General features: G+C 36.6%; 1 protein-coding gene across 5 annotated transcripts in view; it reads left to right on the top strand.

Moving 5' to 3' along the window:
• Window positions 1–17,558, top strand: part of CDC14A (cell division cycle 14A) — a 169,821-nt gene that overhangs the window by 120,074 nt on the left and 32,189 nt on the right. For all 5 annotated transcript variants that reach the window (XM_078072692.1, XM_078072690.1, XM_078072693.1 and 2 more), the window contains one exon: window positions 15,438–15,597. In XM_078072692.1, coding sequence (XP_077928818.1) covers window positions 15,438–15,597 — 160 coding nt within the window. The remainder of the gene's footprint in view (window positions 1–15,437; window positions 15,598–17,558) is intronic.

The following is a 17,558-nucleotide window of genomic DNA, read 5'->3' as shown; positions in this document are numbered from 1 at the left end:
TTTGCAGAATTTCCAAGGTATTATTTTATTTTAAAAATATTTGTTGAGGTTAGTATAAAACCATTATTTTTCACAGTACTATATACAGAGTTGATTGAAAATATATTGTTTTTCTACAGATTATTTAATATTAGGAAGAGCATTTTTAAAGTTGTGTGTTGCAGCTTTACAACAGGCATTTCTGCTTTTCATTGAGATTTGTTTTTTTAAAGATTTTATTTATTTATTTGAGAGAGAGAGAGAGCATGAGCAGGGGGTAAGGGGTAGGGGCAGAGGGAGAAGCAGACTCCCAGCAGAGCAGGGAACCAGACACAGGGCTCAATCCCAGGACCCTGAGATCATGACCTGAGCTGAAGGCAGACGCTTAACTGACTGAGCCACCCAGGCGTCCCAGTGAGATTTTTTTTAAATTGAGGTGTAACTGAATGTAACATTATATTAATTTCAGGCGTACAACATAATGATATGATATTTGTATATATATATTTTAGATACAAGTCTTTTGTCAGATACATTGTGCTGTATGTCTTTTAATGAACAGAATTTAAAATTTTGCTGAAATTGATTTTTGAAAATTAACCATGTATCTTGCAACCTTACTAATTTCACTTATTAGTTCTGGTAGTTTTCCTTTTTTTCCTTATTGCTGAGATTTCCAGTACAATATCAATGTTAGTTGGGGAAAATGGACATCCTGGTCTTGCTCTTGATATTAGAGAGACAGCATTCATTCTTTCACCACTCAGTGTGATGTGGGTCTTTCACAGATGACTTTTATCTGAATGAGGAAATTTCCTCCCATTTCTAGTTTATTGAGAGTTTCTATTAATAATGGGTATTGATTTTGTCAGTTTTTTCTACGTCTATCAAGATAATCATATAATTTTTTCTCCTTTGTTCTGCTAAATGTGAATTACATTGCTTTTCACCATAATGGTCATGATGTGCTTTTATGTTTTCATATGGATGGATTTGATATGCTGATGTTTTCTTAGGGATTTTTGTGTTCATGTTCATGAAAGGTAATGATGTGTGATTTTCTTTTCTTGTAATACTTTTAAGTTTCAGTATCAGGGTTATGCGGACTTCATAAGATGAATTGTGAAGCATTTTCATCTTTATTTTCTGAAAAGAATATTATAAGATGGTATTACTGGATTTGAGGGGTGGGATGGGAAATTAGGAGATGTAAGTGTCCTTTGGAGATAAGGGTCTAGTTGATGTTGGAGGACCTGGAAGGGTTGGTGTCGGGATATGACAGGGGTAAACCAAGGTGTGTGCCATGATGGGTTTGGTTCTGAAAGTCTTTTAGAGCCAGGTGGGTCATCAGTAGAGGCCATGGGGTATGGGCCATCAGATGACTTTCTATTAAGCAATTCCTGGGGATATGGTGGCCAAGGGGATGAGTGAAGATCCCCACTGGGACCACTTGCTTAGGTGTCTAGAAGGGAAGTGTGGGGTACCTACGTAATCTCTGCTGCACTGCAGTGTGGTGCTGTGGCCCACTGGGGGCAGGTACCGGGTCACAGGGAGCCTAAGGTGCCGTGGTCACTACACACTTCTGTTCACTTCCTTCCCTGACTATTTTTTTTAAAAGATTTTATTTATTTATTTTTTAGAGAGAGAGAGGGAGTGCAAACAAGTAGGGGGAGGGGGACTGGAGAGGGAAGAGAGCGAATATCAAGCAGACTCTGTGCTGAGTACGGGCCCGTCGCGGGGCTTGATCCCATGAGCCTGAGATCATGACCTGAGCCAAAACCAAGAGTTGGAGACTTAACCAACTGAGCCACCCAGGCGCCGCCTGACTACTTTTAACCATCCTGTCTGGAAAGTTTATTTCACATTTTACATACCTTTCTCTAAACATTCTAAACATAACCTCAACCCTTCTCCTAAACTATATTATATATATATATAAAAAAAATATATTTATATAAATTATATATATTTACATATATATATTATATATATTTACATATATAAATTTATTTATATAAATTTATATACACACACACATACACACACAAACACATATACTATTAATTAAAATTTTTATTTTGAGGTAATTATAGATTAACATACATTTGTAAGAAATAATAGAGAGGGCTCCTATATATTTACCCACTTTCCCCGAATGCTAACATCTTGCAAAATTATAGAATAATATCATAATCAAGATATTGACATTGATAGAGTTAAGACATAGAGACCTGTCACCACAGAGTTCCTCACATTGCCTTTGTATAGCCACACTCATGTTTTTTCTGCCCTTATCCCCTCGTTACCTTTTGACAACTGCTGATCTGTTCTCCATTTACATATTTTGTCATTTTGAGAATGTTACGTATATGGAATCACAGAGTATGCAACCTTTTAGGCTTGGCATTTTTCATTCAGTGTAATTCTCTGGAGGTTCATCCAGGCTGTTGCACATATCGGTAACTTGTTCCTTTTTTTTTTTTTAACTATTTATTTATTTGAGAGAGAGAGTGCATCTATGAGTAGGAGGGGCAGAGGGAGAGGGAGAGAGAGAATCCCAAGCAGACTCCCCACTGAGTGCAGAGTCCAGCGCAGGGCTCGATCCCACGACCCTGAGATCATGACCTGAGCTGAAATCAAGAATTAGGTGGTCAAGTGACTGAGCCACCCAGGCGCCCCTCACTTGTTCCTTTTTATGGCTGAGTAGTATTCCAGGGTATGAATGGACTACTGTTTGTTAACCATGAAGGATAGCTGGGCTGTTTACAGTTTTTGGCTATTATGAATAAAGATGCTATAAATGTTTGTATATAGGTTTTTGTGTGAACATAAGTTTTCATTTCTCTGGGATAAGTGCCCAAGACTGCAGTTGGTAAGTTGTATGGTACATGTTTAGTTTTATAAGAAACTGTCAAACTGTTTATTCTAGAGTGGCTGTTTCATTTTACATTCTCACTAGCAATGCATGAATGATTTTTTCTTTATATTTGCCAGCATTGCTGTTTTGTTTTAGCCATTCTGATAGGTATGTAATGATATATCATTACGGTTTTAAATTGCATTCCCCTAGTAAGTAATTGTAAACAACTTCTCATGTACTTATTTGCCATCCATGTATCTTTTTGGTGAAGTGTCTGTTCAAATCCTTTGTCCATTCTTATTGAGTTGTTTGTTTTCTTATTATTGCGTTTTGAGAGTTCTTTTTAAAAAATATTTTATTTATTTATTTGAGAGACAGAGAGCAGAGCGCGAGAGAGAGCACGAGTGGCGGGGAGGAGCAGAGGGAGAGGGAGAAGCAGACTCCCCACTGATTAGGGAGCTCAGCCTAGGACCCTGAGATCATGACCTGAGCCAAAGGCAGATGCTTAACTGACTGAGGCACCCAGGTGCCCCTTGAGAAGTTCCTTATACATTCTAGGTACCAGTTTTTTGTCTGATAAATATTTTGAAAATATTTTCTCTCAGTCTATAACTTATCTTTCATTCTCTTAATAGGCTCTTTCACAGAGGAAAAATTTTAAATTTTGATGAAGTCCCATTTATCATTTTTTCCCTTTTTTAGATCATGCTTTTAGTATCAAATCTAAGATCTCTCTGCTTAGCTCTTAGATCCCCAGAATTTCTCATGTTTTTTCTAAAAGGTTTGTAGTTAGGTGTTTTCATTTAAGTCGGTGGTTCATTTTGAGTTAATTTTTGTATGAGGTGTGAGACGTAGGTTAAGGTTCTTTTCTTTTTGCCTATGGATGTCCAGTTGCTCTGGCACTCTTTGTTGGAAAGGTTGTATTTTCTCCATTGAATTGCTTTGACAGCTTTGTTAAAAATTAGATGGGCATAGGTATGGATCTATTTCTTTGTTCTTTATTCTGTTTGTTCCATTGGTCCTTCTTCTAATACCACACTCTCTGGATACTGTACCTATATAGTGAGTGAGCCTTCATGTCGGAAGAGTGGTTTCTCCTACTTTCTCCTTCTTTAACAAAATTGTCTTAGCAATGCCAGACCTTTTCTTTTCTATGTAAATTTTAGAATAATCTTGTCCATATCTACAAAAAAATCATGCTGCGATTTTGATAGGAATGTGTTAAACCTCTATCTATATTGGTTTGGGGAGAATTGACATCTTTAGTACTGTTGAGTCTTCCAGTCCATAAACACAATATGTGTCTTCATTTATTTAGATCTCTTTTGATTTCTTTCATCAGTAATGTGTAGCTTTCAGCTTACAAGTCCTGTTTTGTTGGATTTACATTTAAGTATTTTGGTTTTTTTGCATGATTATAAATAGTATTTTATTTTAAATTTCAGAGTTCATGTGTTCATCACTAGTATGTATAAATACAATTGATTTTCTGTCTATGTTTATTTTATATCCTGAAACTTAGGGGTGTGTGTGTGTGTGTGTGTGTGTGTGCATGCATGTGCACACATGAATTCCTGGGGATTTCTGCAAAGACAATCATGTTATCTACAAATAGGGACAGTTTTATTTCCTTTCCAATCTGCATGTCTTTTCTTTTCTTTTCTTTTCTTCCCTTGGTGCATAGTCTGAACTTTTAGCACTATGATGAATAAGAGTGGTGAGAGCAGACATTCTTCATTTGTTCCTATCTTTGGGTTGGGGGGAAGCATTCACCATTAAATATAATGTTAATTAGAGGCTTGCTATAGATGTACTTTATCAAGTGGAGGAAGTTCCCCTCTCTTTTCCAGAGAGTTTTATCATGAATGAGTATGGAATTTTGTCATGCTTTTCCTGCATTGATTGATAATGTCATTTTCTTCGTTAGCCTGTTAATTTGGTGGATTGCATTGATCTAAAAAAAACCATGTTAAATAAGCCTTGCATCCCAGGAATAAACCCCACTCAATATATTATAAATGGGGATCCTGCAAATGTGATCAAGTTAAGGATCTTGAAGTGGAATGATTGTCCTGGATCAGTCTGGTAGGTTCAATCTAATCACAGGGATGCAGGAGGAGTCAATTAAAAGAAATGTGATGATGGAAAGAGAGATTGAATTGATGTAATTTGCAGCTGGAGGAAGGGGCCATAAACCAAGAAATACAGGCAGCTGCTGGTAGCTGAAAAAAGCAAGGAACCAGATTCTCCCGTGGAGCCTCCAGAAAGAAGCAACCCTGCCAATACCTTGACTTTAGCTCAGTGAAACTGATGTTGGCCTTCTGACTTCCAGAACTGCGTGGAAGTAAATATGTCTTCTTCTGAGCCACGAGGTGTGTGGTAATTTGTTACAGCAGCTTTGTGTAGATAGGAAACTCATATATCTGTGTAGACAGTGTACACGGGTGTGGATAGTCAGGAAATAGGTACAGTAAGATACACAGATCCTCTGTGAGCATGGGCATTTTGAACTTCTCTTATTCATCATATTTCTACTTTAGGCTATTTAAAGTAGGAGAGTCCTGAGATACACACGTTATTTAAAGAATACTGGGCTGCAGCAATGCGTAAAATGAACCAGGTGGAGGGAGACTGAAAAGAGACTATTGTCATCTAAAGGGGACGGCTCTTGTTGAAGGGGCCAGAAGTTAGACTGGGGAGTTAGAGACAGGTGGGTACCAGAAAGTCAGTCTCAGGCTTTGAAGCCTGACTAATGGTAGGAGAGGTGTAGGGCTTTGAAGCCTGACTAATGGTAGGAGAGATGAAGAGAGTGACACCATCGATGACGCAAAAGCATGAATAAGTAACACTTTCATTAGGAGAGAAGTAAGAGGATTAAAAAGTTTTCTGACAGGTTTTCATCTGTCAAAAATGACTGTGTAAGTTAGAGGGATTGTATTCTTTCAGAGGTGAAAAATCCAATCATTGCCTTTTAGGTAATGTTAATTCTAAATCTATGACTTTAGGGAAGCACATCCTGCGAGTCCTTGAAGACTAAAATATGGCCAGGTGTTGGATTTCTGCATCTTGAAGAAAGCTTCCTCTTATTTCACCAGTAAGAAGGATGTTTATTAACATCCTTGTGAGTTGATGAATTTATGTATTGGCAGATCAAGACCTCTTCTTTGTTATATCTGAAATCTCATATTTAAATTTTTTTCTAGGATATAAATAAAGTTGTTTACAAAACAACCATCAAGTTGTTTTTCTTCTATATAAAACTGTTGTTTTTAAGCTAAAAAGTCCATTCTGAACCCAAAATATGTGTTCTACCAGACATCCTCAAAGTTTTTAAAATGAGGCACAAACACATCTCTTTTATTATTGAGCCAAGTTTAAACTCATCCTTCTCGGGGACAGACTGTGGAAGTACAGAGGTGGGATCAGGCTGCTTTTATGACTTGTTTGATTCTGTTTATTGAATGTTCAGTTTGTGGCACTATGCAGACCTCTGGATCATGATCCATTAAAGCTTTCATTCATTCATTCATTAGAAAGGACTTCAGCCCACGGAGATTCTTTACAATGGGGCATGATATAATGTTGTTTTATTTTTATTTATGTATTTATTTTTAATTTAAAAATTAAAAAATTTTTATTAACATGTAATTGACATGTAACATTATATTAGTTTCAGGTGTACAATATAATATTTGATAATTGTATATATTGTGAAATAATCACCATCGTAAGTCTAGTTAACATCCGTCACCACAACATAGTTATGAATTTCTTTTTCTTGTGATGAGAACTTTCAAGATTTATTCTCTTAACAGCTTTCAGTTATACAGTATGGTGTTATTAACTATAGTCAGTCTCCATGCCGTACATTACATCTCCAGGACTTATTTTATAATTGGATGTTTGTACCTTTTGACCCCCTTCACCCATTTTGCCCACGTCCCATCCCACATATCTGGCAACCACCAATCTGTTCTCTCTCTTTTTTTTTATTTAAAAATTTTTAATAGATATTTTTATTAACATAATGTATTATTTGTTTTAGGGGTACAGGTCTGTGATTCATCAGTCCTACACAATTCACAGCGCTCACCATTGCACTTACCCACCCCCCCACCCCCCTCCACTCCAGCAAACCTCAGCTTGTTTCCTGAGATTAAGAGTCTCTTATGGTTTGTCTCCCTCTCTGGTTTCATCTTGTTTCATTTTTCCCTCCCTTTCCCTATGATCCTCTGTCTTGTTTCTCAAATTCCTCATATCAGTGAGATCATATGATACTTGTCTTTCTCTGATTGACTTATTTTGCTTAGCATAATACCGTGAGCCTCCATTTTTTATTGCCCCTCATTAATAGCCTTTTTGATTTCGACTTGGTTAGATTTTAGTTCTTTTATTTCTCCAGAAAGGGATTCTCTAGTATCCTCTATGCTTTTTTGAAGCCCAGCTAGTATCTTTATAATCGTCATTCTGAACTCTAGTTCCAACATCTTGCTAATGTCTGTATTGATTAGGTCCCTGGCAGTAAGTACTGCCTCTTGATCTTTTTTTTGAGGTGAGTTTTTCTGTCTTGTCATTTTATCCAGAGGAGAATTGATGAATGAGAGAATAAAATGCTGAAAGGGTAACAACAACTCCAGAAAAATATGCGCTAAACAAATCAGAGAGATCTTCCAGAAAGTGGTCACTTTTCTGTTCATAGAACTGCTGCTATTCTTTTCTTCGATTACCTTTTGAGTTTATAGGTGTTCAGAATGGTTTGATAACTATCAAGCTGAATTCCTGGGACCAGACGAAATTTAGATCTCCTACTCCTCCGCCATCTTGCTCTTAATCTGTTCTCTTTATCTGTGAATTATCTTTCTTTAGAATTCATATATAAGTGAGATCACATGGTGTTTGTCTTTCTCTTTCTGGCTTATTTCACTTAGCACAATGCCCACAAGTTCCATCCATGTTGTTGCTAATGGTAAGATTTCCTTCTTTTTTATGGCTGAATAATATTCTTTATGTATTTATGTTATATTTTTTATGTATTTATGTGATTTATGTATCAGATTATGTGTGTGTGTATTCACACTTTATTTGTTCATCTATTAATGGACACTTAGGTTGCTAACATGTCTTTGCTGTTGTAAATAATGTTGCAATGAACATAGCAGTGTATATATTTTTTCAAATTAGTGTTTTCATTTCATGCAGAAGTGGAATTGCTGGATCATATGGTAACCCTATTTAAAATTCTTTGATGAAATTCCATACTGTTTCCCATAATGGCTGCACCAATTTACATGCCAAACAACAGTGCACAAAGGTTTCCTTTTTCCACAATCTCTCCAACACTTGCTATTTCTTGTTTGTTTGTTTGTTTGTTTTGATAATAGCTATTCTGGCAGGTGTAAAATGATATCTCATTGTCATTTTGATTTATATTTCCCTGATAATTAGTGATGGTGAGCACCTTTCCATGTACTTGTTGCCATCTGTATGTCTTTAGGAAAATGTCTATTCAGATCCTCTGCCCATTTTTTAATCTGATTGTTTTTTTGCTATGGAGTTGTGTGAGTTCTTTATATATTATGAGTATTAATCCCTTTCAGCCATATGATTTGTAAATCTTTTCTCCCATTTGGTAAGCTGCCTTTTCATTTTGTTGAAGGTTTACTTTGCTGCGCAGAAGCTTTTTAGTTTGATATAGTCCCACTTGTTTATTTTTGTTTTTGTTGCCTTTGCTTTTGATGTCAGAACCAAAAACTCACTGCCACAGCTGATATCAAGGAGCTTATTGCCTATGTTTCCTTCTGAGGGTTTTATGGTTGTAGGTCTAATGTTCAGTTCTTTAATTCATTTTGAGTTGACTTTTGTGTATGGTGTAAGATAGTGGTCCAGTTTCATTCTTTTGTATATGGCTGCCCAGTGTTCCCAAAACCATTTATTGAAGAGACTGTCCTTTCCCCATTGTGTATTCTTGGCTCCTTTGTTATAAATTATCTTATATGTGTGGGTTTATTTCTGGGCTCTCTATTTTGTTTCACTGATCTATGTCTGCTTTTATGACCTTACCATACTGTTTTGATCATTTTAGCTTTGTAATATAGTTTGAAATCAGGAAGTGTGATGCCTCCAGATTTGTTCTTTTTCAGGATTGTTTTGGCTATTTGGGATCTTTTGCGGGTTCCATACAAATTTTAGGATTGTTTGTTTTATTTCTGTGAAAGATGTCATTGGAATCTTGATAGGGATTGCACTGAGTGTGTAGATTGCTTTGGGTGGTATCAACATTTCAGTATTAATTCTTCCAACCCATGAGCATGGAAGTTCTTTTTACTTTGAAGTTTCCTCTTGACACAGAACTCACATAAAGCCTAAATCTGGACCCTGTCTTTGTAAAGTAGAGCTTCCATTTTGAATAAAGTCATCTTTAAGGGAGCAACAATTTTGTGGTTGGATTCTTTTTTTATTCCTAAGTTCCTAAATCAAAAATTCCCCCTTTCTGCTTTATTATCATAGATATTTTCATCAATTTCCAGTCAGTTGGATATTTGTCAACATCTAATTTAGTTGTAAGCCTTCAGTTATCTGTAGTACTTCTTAAATACTAAAGTGTGTAAGAATCACTTGGGGATCTTATTAAATGCAGTTTCTGGTTCACTAGGTCTAGGATGGGACTTGAGATTCTGCATTTCTAATAAGCTTCCAGGTGATATGATGCTGCTGGTCCCCCAACCACATTGTATAACAAGGGTCCATGGGTCATTCTTACCCTGTAAATATCACTTATGCTACATTCAATTTGGTACTTTCAGCATTTGGTAAGTTTCACAATTGGAATGAGCACCATCAGAAATTAGTAGTTAAACCATTGCTTTTTATTTTAGGAAATTACCAAAAATAAGATGAGGAAAACCTGTTCAGGAATATGGAAGAATTCTTGAAAATGTCTAACAATAATGGCTTGAGTTTTTTTTTTTTAAGATTTTATTTATTTATTTGACAGAGGGAGAGATAGCCAGAGCAGGAACACAAGGAGGGGGAGTGGGAGAGGGAGAAGTAAGCTTCCTGCCGAGCAGGGAGCCCAATGTGGGGCTTGATCCCAGGACCCCGGGATCATGACCTGAGCCAAAGGCAGATGCCTAATGACTGAGCCACCCAGGCACCCCGATGGCTTGAGTTTTTAATTATAATTGATTCCTACTGTTTATTTTTTGTATTTTTTTTTTTTTTAGATACATGTAGTAGTTCAAGGAATATGTATTAGGATTTTTTATAATCTATTTTAAAGATTTAAGAATTTATCTTTCTTAAAATACAGAAATTAAAACCTGAACTATTATAAACCAGAATTTAAAATAACCATAGACAATATCGTGGTTTACTTATAAGAATAACAAGCGCATTGCATAGGTTCGAGCTTGCACTATTTGACAGTCACATTTTTTGCAGTAACACTCATTTATAAACCTCTGAATTGCTCTTCAGTATTTACTGTTCCATCATTTTATTCATTTACTGACTGTCAGTTGTATCGAATCTATTGGCTAAGCAAAAATGAAATCCTAATGTGGGTTCCAATATTAAGGATATGGTATATATAAGAATTGTGGGCAATGGTGACATCAGAAATTTGCCCTGAAATACTCATGACAGTACTAAAGATAGGAGATTGAACAGTTTTTGTTTCATTTCTAGTGTGAAAAGGGTTAGAGGTGGAAAAAGAATGTCTTGTAAGCAATAATGCATCAGGTTTAGTTGTAAAGTTTATATTTTGGCATGATACCACCGAGTCAGCTTCTGACTGTTTAGGTCTATACCCTAGAACTAGCTTTGAGAATTCTCTAACTCATTTTTTCTCTTCCAGCTACATTTTCTTGTGTGTTTCAGAATGAAGAACCTTCCCTTCTGCCCTCAAGTTCTCTGTCTAAACATCTTCCTAGTAAATCTTCCATTTGTACCAAAGTATGAGTAGAACTCCTTGAATACCTGTCTCCTTTCCACCTCCTGAACCTTGGGTACTGCTTTCTGGTCTATCTTCCTTTGATATCAAGTTAGATCATTTTATTAGTCCCGTTCTTTCGACTGGGAACTATCTCTGTTTCCATAATAGCATGGGGCAGTAGGGTAGGAGGCATGCAAGGCAGGCTGGTGCCCCAGTCACAGCTAAAGTAGGCCTACCTCGAGCTAGAACACGGGCTGGGTTTCTATATAGAATCACCAAATGGTGGCTTTGGATGGACACTGAGGTCAGCGTACTGGACAAATAAGCGTCCAGGATGGAAGAAGTGATGAAGATGAAGACAGAGAGTTAAGGTGGTGGGGAGATAGGCTTAGTTTGGACTCAAGGATGTGAGGAAGAAGAGGTCAGCTACAAACAGAAGAAGCTGCACGTGACTATCATTGTGTTCTGAATTCAAAACCAGAAACACCTGGAACAATGCAACTGAGTGGGGGGAGGGGCACAGAGAGAGGGAGAGAGACTCTCAAGCTGATTCCCTCCCCTCCCCCCAGCTGAGCGAGGAGCCTGTCATGGGGCTCCGTCTCATGACCCCAAGATCATGACCTGATCCGAAATCAAGAATAAGATGCTTAACCGCCTGAGCCTGGCCTGAGCCACCCAGGCGCCCCTCAAAGCAGATTTTTAAAAAGACTTGTGAAGACTGTGGCTTGGCTTATAATGAAGCCAAGTTAATTATTTTCTTATGTCTCAGGCCTGATTAACCCAGGGCCAGGACTCGGCCAGAAACACTTGACCCCCAACACTGGCTACCTCTCTCAAAAGGCTCTGTTTAAATCAAGACGGATCTCTTTCTGTTATTTCAAAGCACATGTTCTTTTGGCAGAGGGTTAGTAATCTCATGCTGTCTTAGAAAATCCACAACGTTACTGGAGGATTTACTCTGAGCTAGTGTGTGAGCTTCATAGGATTTGATTTTTAAATGCTAAATACTTAAAAATACACGTTTTACTTCTTCTGTCTGAGATGAGGCTTTTAAGGAGTAATAGACCCCACAATAAAAGCCAGTGAGGTTCCTGTTGTCAATAAAAAAGGGATTTGCGTGAAGTGCTGCTTTTTCTTAAGAAGCACTTTCGTAGAGCATCACTTAGCAACACACAAATCAGCTTTGACACCTTATTCATCTTTAATATTCAGGTTCAAATCAAGTCTTTCCAGTGATGGGACAGATGGAGTCTTTGAAACCAAGCAAGCGAAAGGTGTCACTTTGTAATTTCCATCTTTAGGTTGGCAGCCCTATCAGAGTTTTCATTTTATAACATTTTGGAATGGGAATTTTTTTTTCAATTCTCAGATCTAAATTCCTTAGCATGTCGTGTAGGGTCCATCATGGGCTGGTTGCTGCTTCTGTCATAACCTCTGCTGCAGCCAAATCAAACAGCCCAGTTTCCCAAACGTGCTGGGTTCTTTGATAGCACTATTCCTTCAAGCCCATGTTGTTTCTTTGCTTTGGGAAAACTCTTTGCTGGCTAAGTTCTGCTAATCTTTCTAGATAATTTTGAATTCTCAGGGACCTTGTCTCTGATTCTTTCAGGTTGAGTTAAGGGCAGATCTAGGTCATAGGGCCATTGGATTTTAGTTGTTCGTTTTTCTTATATGTAACTGGGAACTTTTGAGGGACAGGAATTCTGTCTTTTATCTGTATATCCCTATCCTTTCTGTATGTTTCATTTATCTGAATTTCTTACTATCTGTGGCAGAGGTGAGTCTTCTCTCCCTGTGAAATAGTAGTTCTTTATTACTGATTTTTTGACCAGAAGCTCAAGGTAGTCATTTATGAATTTAACAGTTATCTTTTGAATTGTTCATACTGTGTCAAGGACTATGCTGTTTGTTTATTACTATTTTGGAAGGATATAAGAGTCAACCGTCAGAGAAAGAGTTATACTGGGTGTAGCATTAAGTGGAAAAAATCTGGAGGAATAAAAAATTAAAGCAAGGATTTCTGAAAATGCAAGGTAGCAGGGAGGCTATACCATGGTTTTATGAAGGTTTTCACAAAGGAAGCAAAATTTAAGAGTTTCTTTATGAATACATTTTTTGGTTGGTATAGAAAAATTGAAAGTGACTCAGTGAATAGGGTAACTCCATTGATTTATATATCTTAAGCTCAGAAAATATTCCTCAGTGGTTTGCTTCCAAAAAGTACCTTCTGCCATAATAGAAGGCAGATACTGCCACACTCCCTAGTGAACTGGTGTGTGTAGATTTCTGGAGTCTTTATTCATATCTTTAAAATTTCACTGGTTTTTGTTTTAAAATTTAATCCGTTTAACATGCTGGAAATTTCTTAAAATAATTTAAATGAATTCCAATTTTAGAACAATGCTTGAAGTATTAAGTTAGTCTTATATGTGGACAACATATTTTATATCTAGAGCCTCTATACTATATGTCTTGAAATAGGATCTAAAGGTATTCCTTTTTCCTTTTGTTTTATTTGGAAAATACTGAAAAGTGAGCAAAAATTAAAAGAAAAAAACACCTCTTATTTGAAAGTGGAGTAGGATATTATATTTAAAAAAAAAGAAAGCCTCCCAACCATCTAGTCCCATCCCAAACTGTTAATCTTTGGGCACTTAGTAAATTGACTTCTTTCTAAAGGTATTTATAAATACTGTTGTTAAAACAATGCAGTGATATGCTGTCTGCTATCTTTTATGAAAGCAACTTTAAAGGTTCCTTTCCATACTAAAGCTAGCTTTGTTCTGCTTTGATCTGTCTATCTATCTATCATCTATCTATCTATCTATCTATCTATCATCTATCACTTTTTTTTTTTTTAACAAAAGCACATGAGGCACATTGTTTTAAAAAAGTCAAACAGCTAGACATGTAATAGAAAGTGAAAGTTTCCTTTTGTTGTTGGGAGTAACTGGTCAATATGTTGCTGTATGTTCTAGACGCCTGAGTGGCTCAGTTGGTTAAGCGACTGCCTTCGGCTCAGGTCATGATCCTGGAGTCCCCGGATCGAGTCCCGCATTGGGCTCCCTGCTCAGCGGGGAGTCTGCTTCTCCCTCTGACCCTCCCCCCTCTCATGCTCTCTCACTCTCATTCTCTCTCTCAAATAAATAAATAAAATCTTCGAAAAAAATAAAATAAAATAGGTCCTGCTTAATGGGATCATTAAAAAAAAAAATTACAACTTCTTTTTATACAAAAAATGGGATCGTACTTTCCACTCTGTCACTTATATTTTTCATTCACGAACGCTTTATTTCATAGCTGCTCTTCTTTATTACTACATGGAGGTCCATCCCAAGCTTTTTACTGGCTGTATAATATTTCACAGAATGGATCTACTGTTAATAAGCTGGTTGTCCATTAGGTATCTCCAGTAGTTTTTTTATTACAAATAATGCTGAAATAAGCATTTTTGTATCTTGTATACAGGTATGTATCTATAGGGTGATACCCAGGTAGATACACTTGGTTGGAGGCATTGCACATGTAAAATTTCGCTGTATAATTTAAAAGTTAATCTTTTCTTCAAGACTTTCAACAGTATTTAATCATAAACAAAAGTTCTGATTTGAGAGTAAACTCTTTTAAAAAGGAAAGGTGGATTCCTTTCTTGAGGGTCTAATGAGACAGTACAGTTCAGGGAGGATTTTTTGTCATTGTTTTTCTCCTCCTGTTTTAGCCTGAATTTTATTTGGAATCTTTGAGAGAAAATACCCCTTGGTCTTTCTATTGCCTCAGAAAATAAATCTGTGTTCTTATTGGTAGCACCTCCTTGATAATGCTGTTATTTCCTTGGATGTTGATATTCCTTATGATGAGCCACAATTTTAGCTTAATTCTATTCTGTCCAGTATGACATAGCATAGAATGAAAACTATCTGATGGGTAATTTATCTTAAAAGAAATGTGGGAAGGTGACTCTAACAATAAAAATTTTAAACCCAGACTGTCATTTTGTTTACATATCTTAAGTTCTTTTCCTGTAACCTTGAAAACAGTTAAAATTGTGCCTTATTGAATAAAAGAAAACTTATAGATGAAGCACATTTTCTGGTTCTTAAAGGATAATCTAACTGAGGCTCTATATACCTTGCTTTTAGGTGGTAAGAGTAGGTTTCTAAAGTTTTGTGTTTTTTCATGCTGCCACACACAATTATGGATTTAGTAGTCTTTTAGGTACTCTCTCTGTTTGATTCAAGTTTCTTCACCTACTTCTTTGAGTCCAGTTCACTCCAGCTGTTTTTATAGACATATCAAATTGCTATTTGAGAAATACCTTACAGATTTCCAATTCATATGTAAAAGACAAATGGGCTCACGGTGTTTTTTGTTGCTGTTGTTGTAAGCATCTAAGAGCCTCAATAGGCAACTCGTGTATAGTTATATAAACATATATTGGAAGAGAGGTATTTGTGTTTCACATAGAACTTTAATATAATTTATCTAATTTAATTCATATAACTTAAACTTTAAGAAAATGACTTTTAAAAACAATTCTCAGATTTCATAGTCTTTCTGACTTGTAAAGGTTTATCTGCTAATCTCTTTATCTATAAGATATTATATTTCCGAGGAGATGATAGTAATTTATTTTACAGATTATTTTGTTTTCTCTCCTTTTTACAGAAAACAGGCATCGTTATGGGTCCAAGGAGACATTTTCCGATCCAAGCTGAAAAATAGACCATCCAGTGAAGGAAGTATTAATAAAATTCTTTCTAGCTTGGATGATATGTCTATTGGTGGAAACTTATCTAAAATACAAAACGTGGAAAGATTTGGAGAGGTGAGTTTTCCTCAGGAAGATTTTCATGTCTCCTTAGGACTAACGTTCTGCATTTCTTTGTTTCCCAGCTGAACATTTATAACACAGCAATATCTCTTTTCTGAGATGCTGAGAGTACCAATATTTTTAGGTGTAGAATCATCCACCTGTAAAACAAGAATCCATAGCAAAGAAAGCAATTATCCTTAAAAAAAAAAAAAGCTGTAATTTAAGGAGCACAATTATAAAGGAGACCACTCTGGTTTGGAGACTATGTACAAAAAGGAAATAGAAGAGCAAATTTTCTATTTGAAGATGAAAGTGGATGAAAAGAAGAAAGAATTAATGTGACAATTGAAGAAACAGTACATGGCACAAGTGGTTTTTTGAAAGTCTCAAATTCATATTGATTTCTAAAGTCCAGAGTTGAAAACATAATTAGGGGCAACTTTTTTTTTTTTTAAATTGAGGCTCTAAACAAACCACTTTAAACAGCTGACATCTATGGTCTCATTTAGTCTTTACAACTAGCTGGTGATAGGTAATATCAGCAATATTACCCAAGCAATATGATCTCTACTTTATAGTAAGGAAATTGAATGTCAGGGAAGTTCTAACCTTGGTGATTCCAATCCACATCCATCTGATTCTGAATCTGTGTTTTTTCTGTTATACCCTGCTAACCTAAAAATGGAAGTGACTTACAACAGGTAGGATCATGGGCATTTTTGGAACTGGAAGCAAGCTTGAAATCATTTGTTCTCCTTCCCTCTCGTGCGGATCAGAAGCCGGGGGCCCCACTGAATCCCATGACTTGCTAAAGGTCATGGCGTTGTTTAGTAGTGGGACTACCTTGAGACTGGGAGTCTCCCTCCTGGTTTAGCTCTTTCTACCACAGTATGCCTGAGGTGAAACTAAGCACTTGGTTTGTAGTTATATTTTTATATCCCTGAAGGAGCAAAAGGAGCTGTTAAAAATATTTAAGCAATGGGGAGGCTGGGTGGCTCAGTCAGTTAAGCGTCCGACTCTTGGTTTCAGCTCAGGTCATGATCTAGGGGTCGTGGGATGGAGCCCCATGTCAGGCTCCCTGCTCAGTGGGGAGTCTGCTTGAGATTCTCTTCCTCTCCCTTTGCCTCTTCCCCAACTCAAATAAATAAATAAATCTTAAAAAAATATTTAGGCAGCGAGTGTGGATTTGCATTCTATTAGGTGGTGACCTGTTGGACCTGGACAAGGGTCTTGAGCAAAATACTGTGGTTCACGTTTGACCCTCAGGGAACCCAAAATGGAACAAGTGGCATGCCAAACATGTTTCTTTCACCAAGAAAGATAACCAGAGTGCTTGGCAATAGGGAGAGTGGGCTTTCTTCAAGGACACAGGATGAAGACTGCCATAAGAACCAGTTTTTCAACCCTGTGGTCTCTACTCCAGCACAGCCTCTGAAGAAGTGGCTAAGTTTACTTGTGTGAATCATCTGTCCTGACAAAATGTAAATCTTAGCCAAGGTCATGTTGATGTTCAGAGCCTTTGTTGACTTTTTCTTGTCTCTGTGTTGTAGTCTGGCCTATTCAAAGCAAACAAAAGGATCTGAACTGACATTTTAATGTGATAGTATAGCTAAGCAAGAGTACTTTTCTTGCTCTGGTCAGCATTTCCTTCTCACATTTTGTTCAAGTAAACAGTGCTTTGAATTATCACCTCTGAAAAGATACACATACAATTTATCCATCTCTCTGGAAAACATATTTATCTTATAGAAATATAATGTTTTCTATATCATAATCCATATTAAACGAGCATCTGGTAGTTAGAACATTTTGTTCTCATACTTTTTTAGATCTCAATTTGTTGAACTTAAGACTAATTAACATTTATTTATCACTGAAGAATGAAATATGAAATTTAAAATAAGTCAGTTTTAAATAAAAGCATGTATTCAGATATTGGGCTATTTCTCTTCCTCTTTCTTATTCCCTGCACC

Source organism: Halichoerus grypus, chromosome 5, assembly GCF_964656455.1.
Source record: "Halichoerus grypus chromosome 5, mHalGry1.hap1.1, whole genome shotgun sequence".
NCBI classification, from domain to species: domain Eukaryota; kingdom Metazoa; phylum Chordata; class Mammalia; order Carnivora; family Phocidae; genus Halichoerus; species Halichoerus grypus.
The sequence above is the reverse complement of the archived record's forward strand: the minus strand, read 5'-3'. Positions and strand labels throughout refer to the sequence as shown.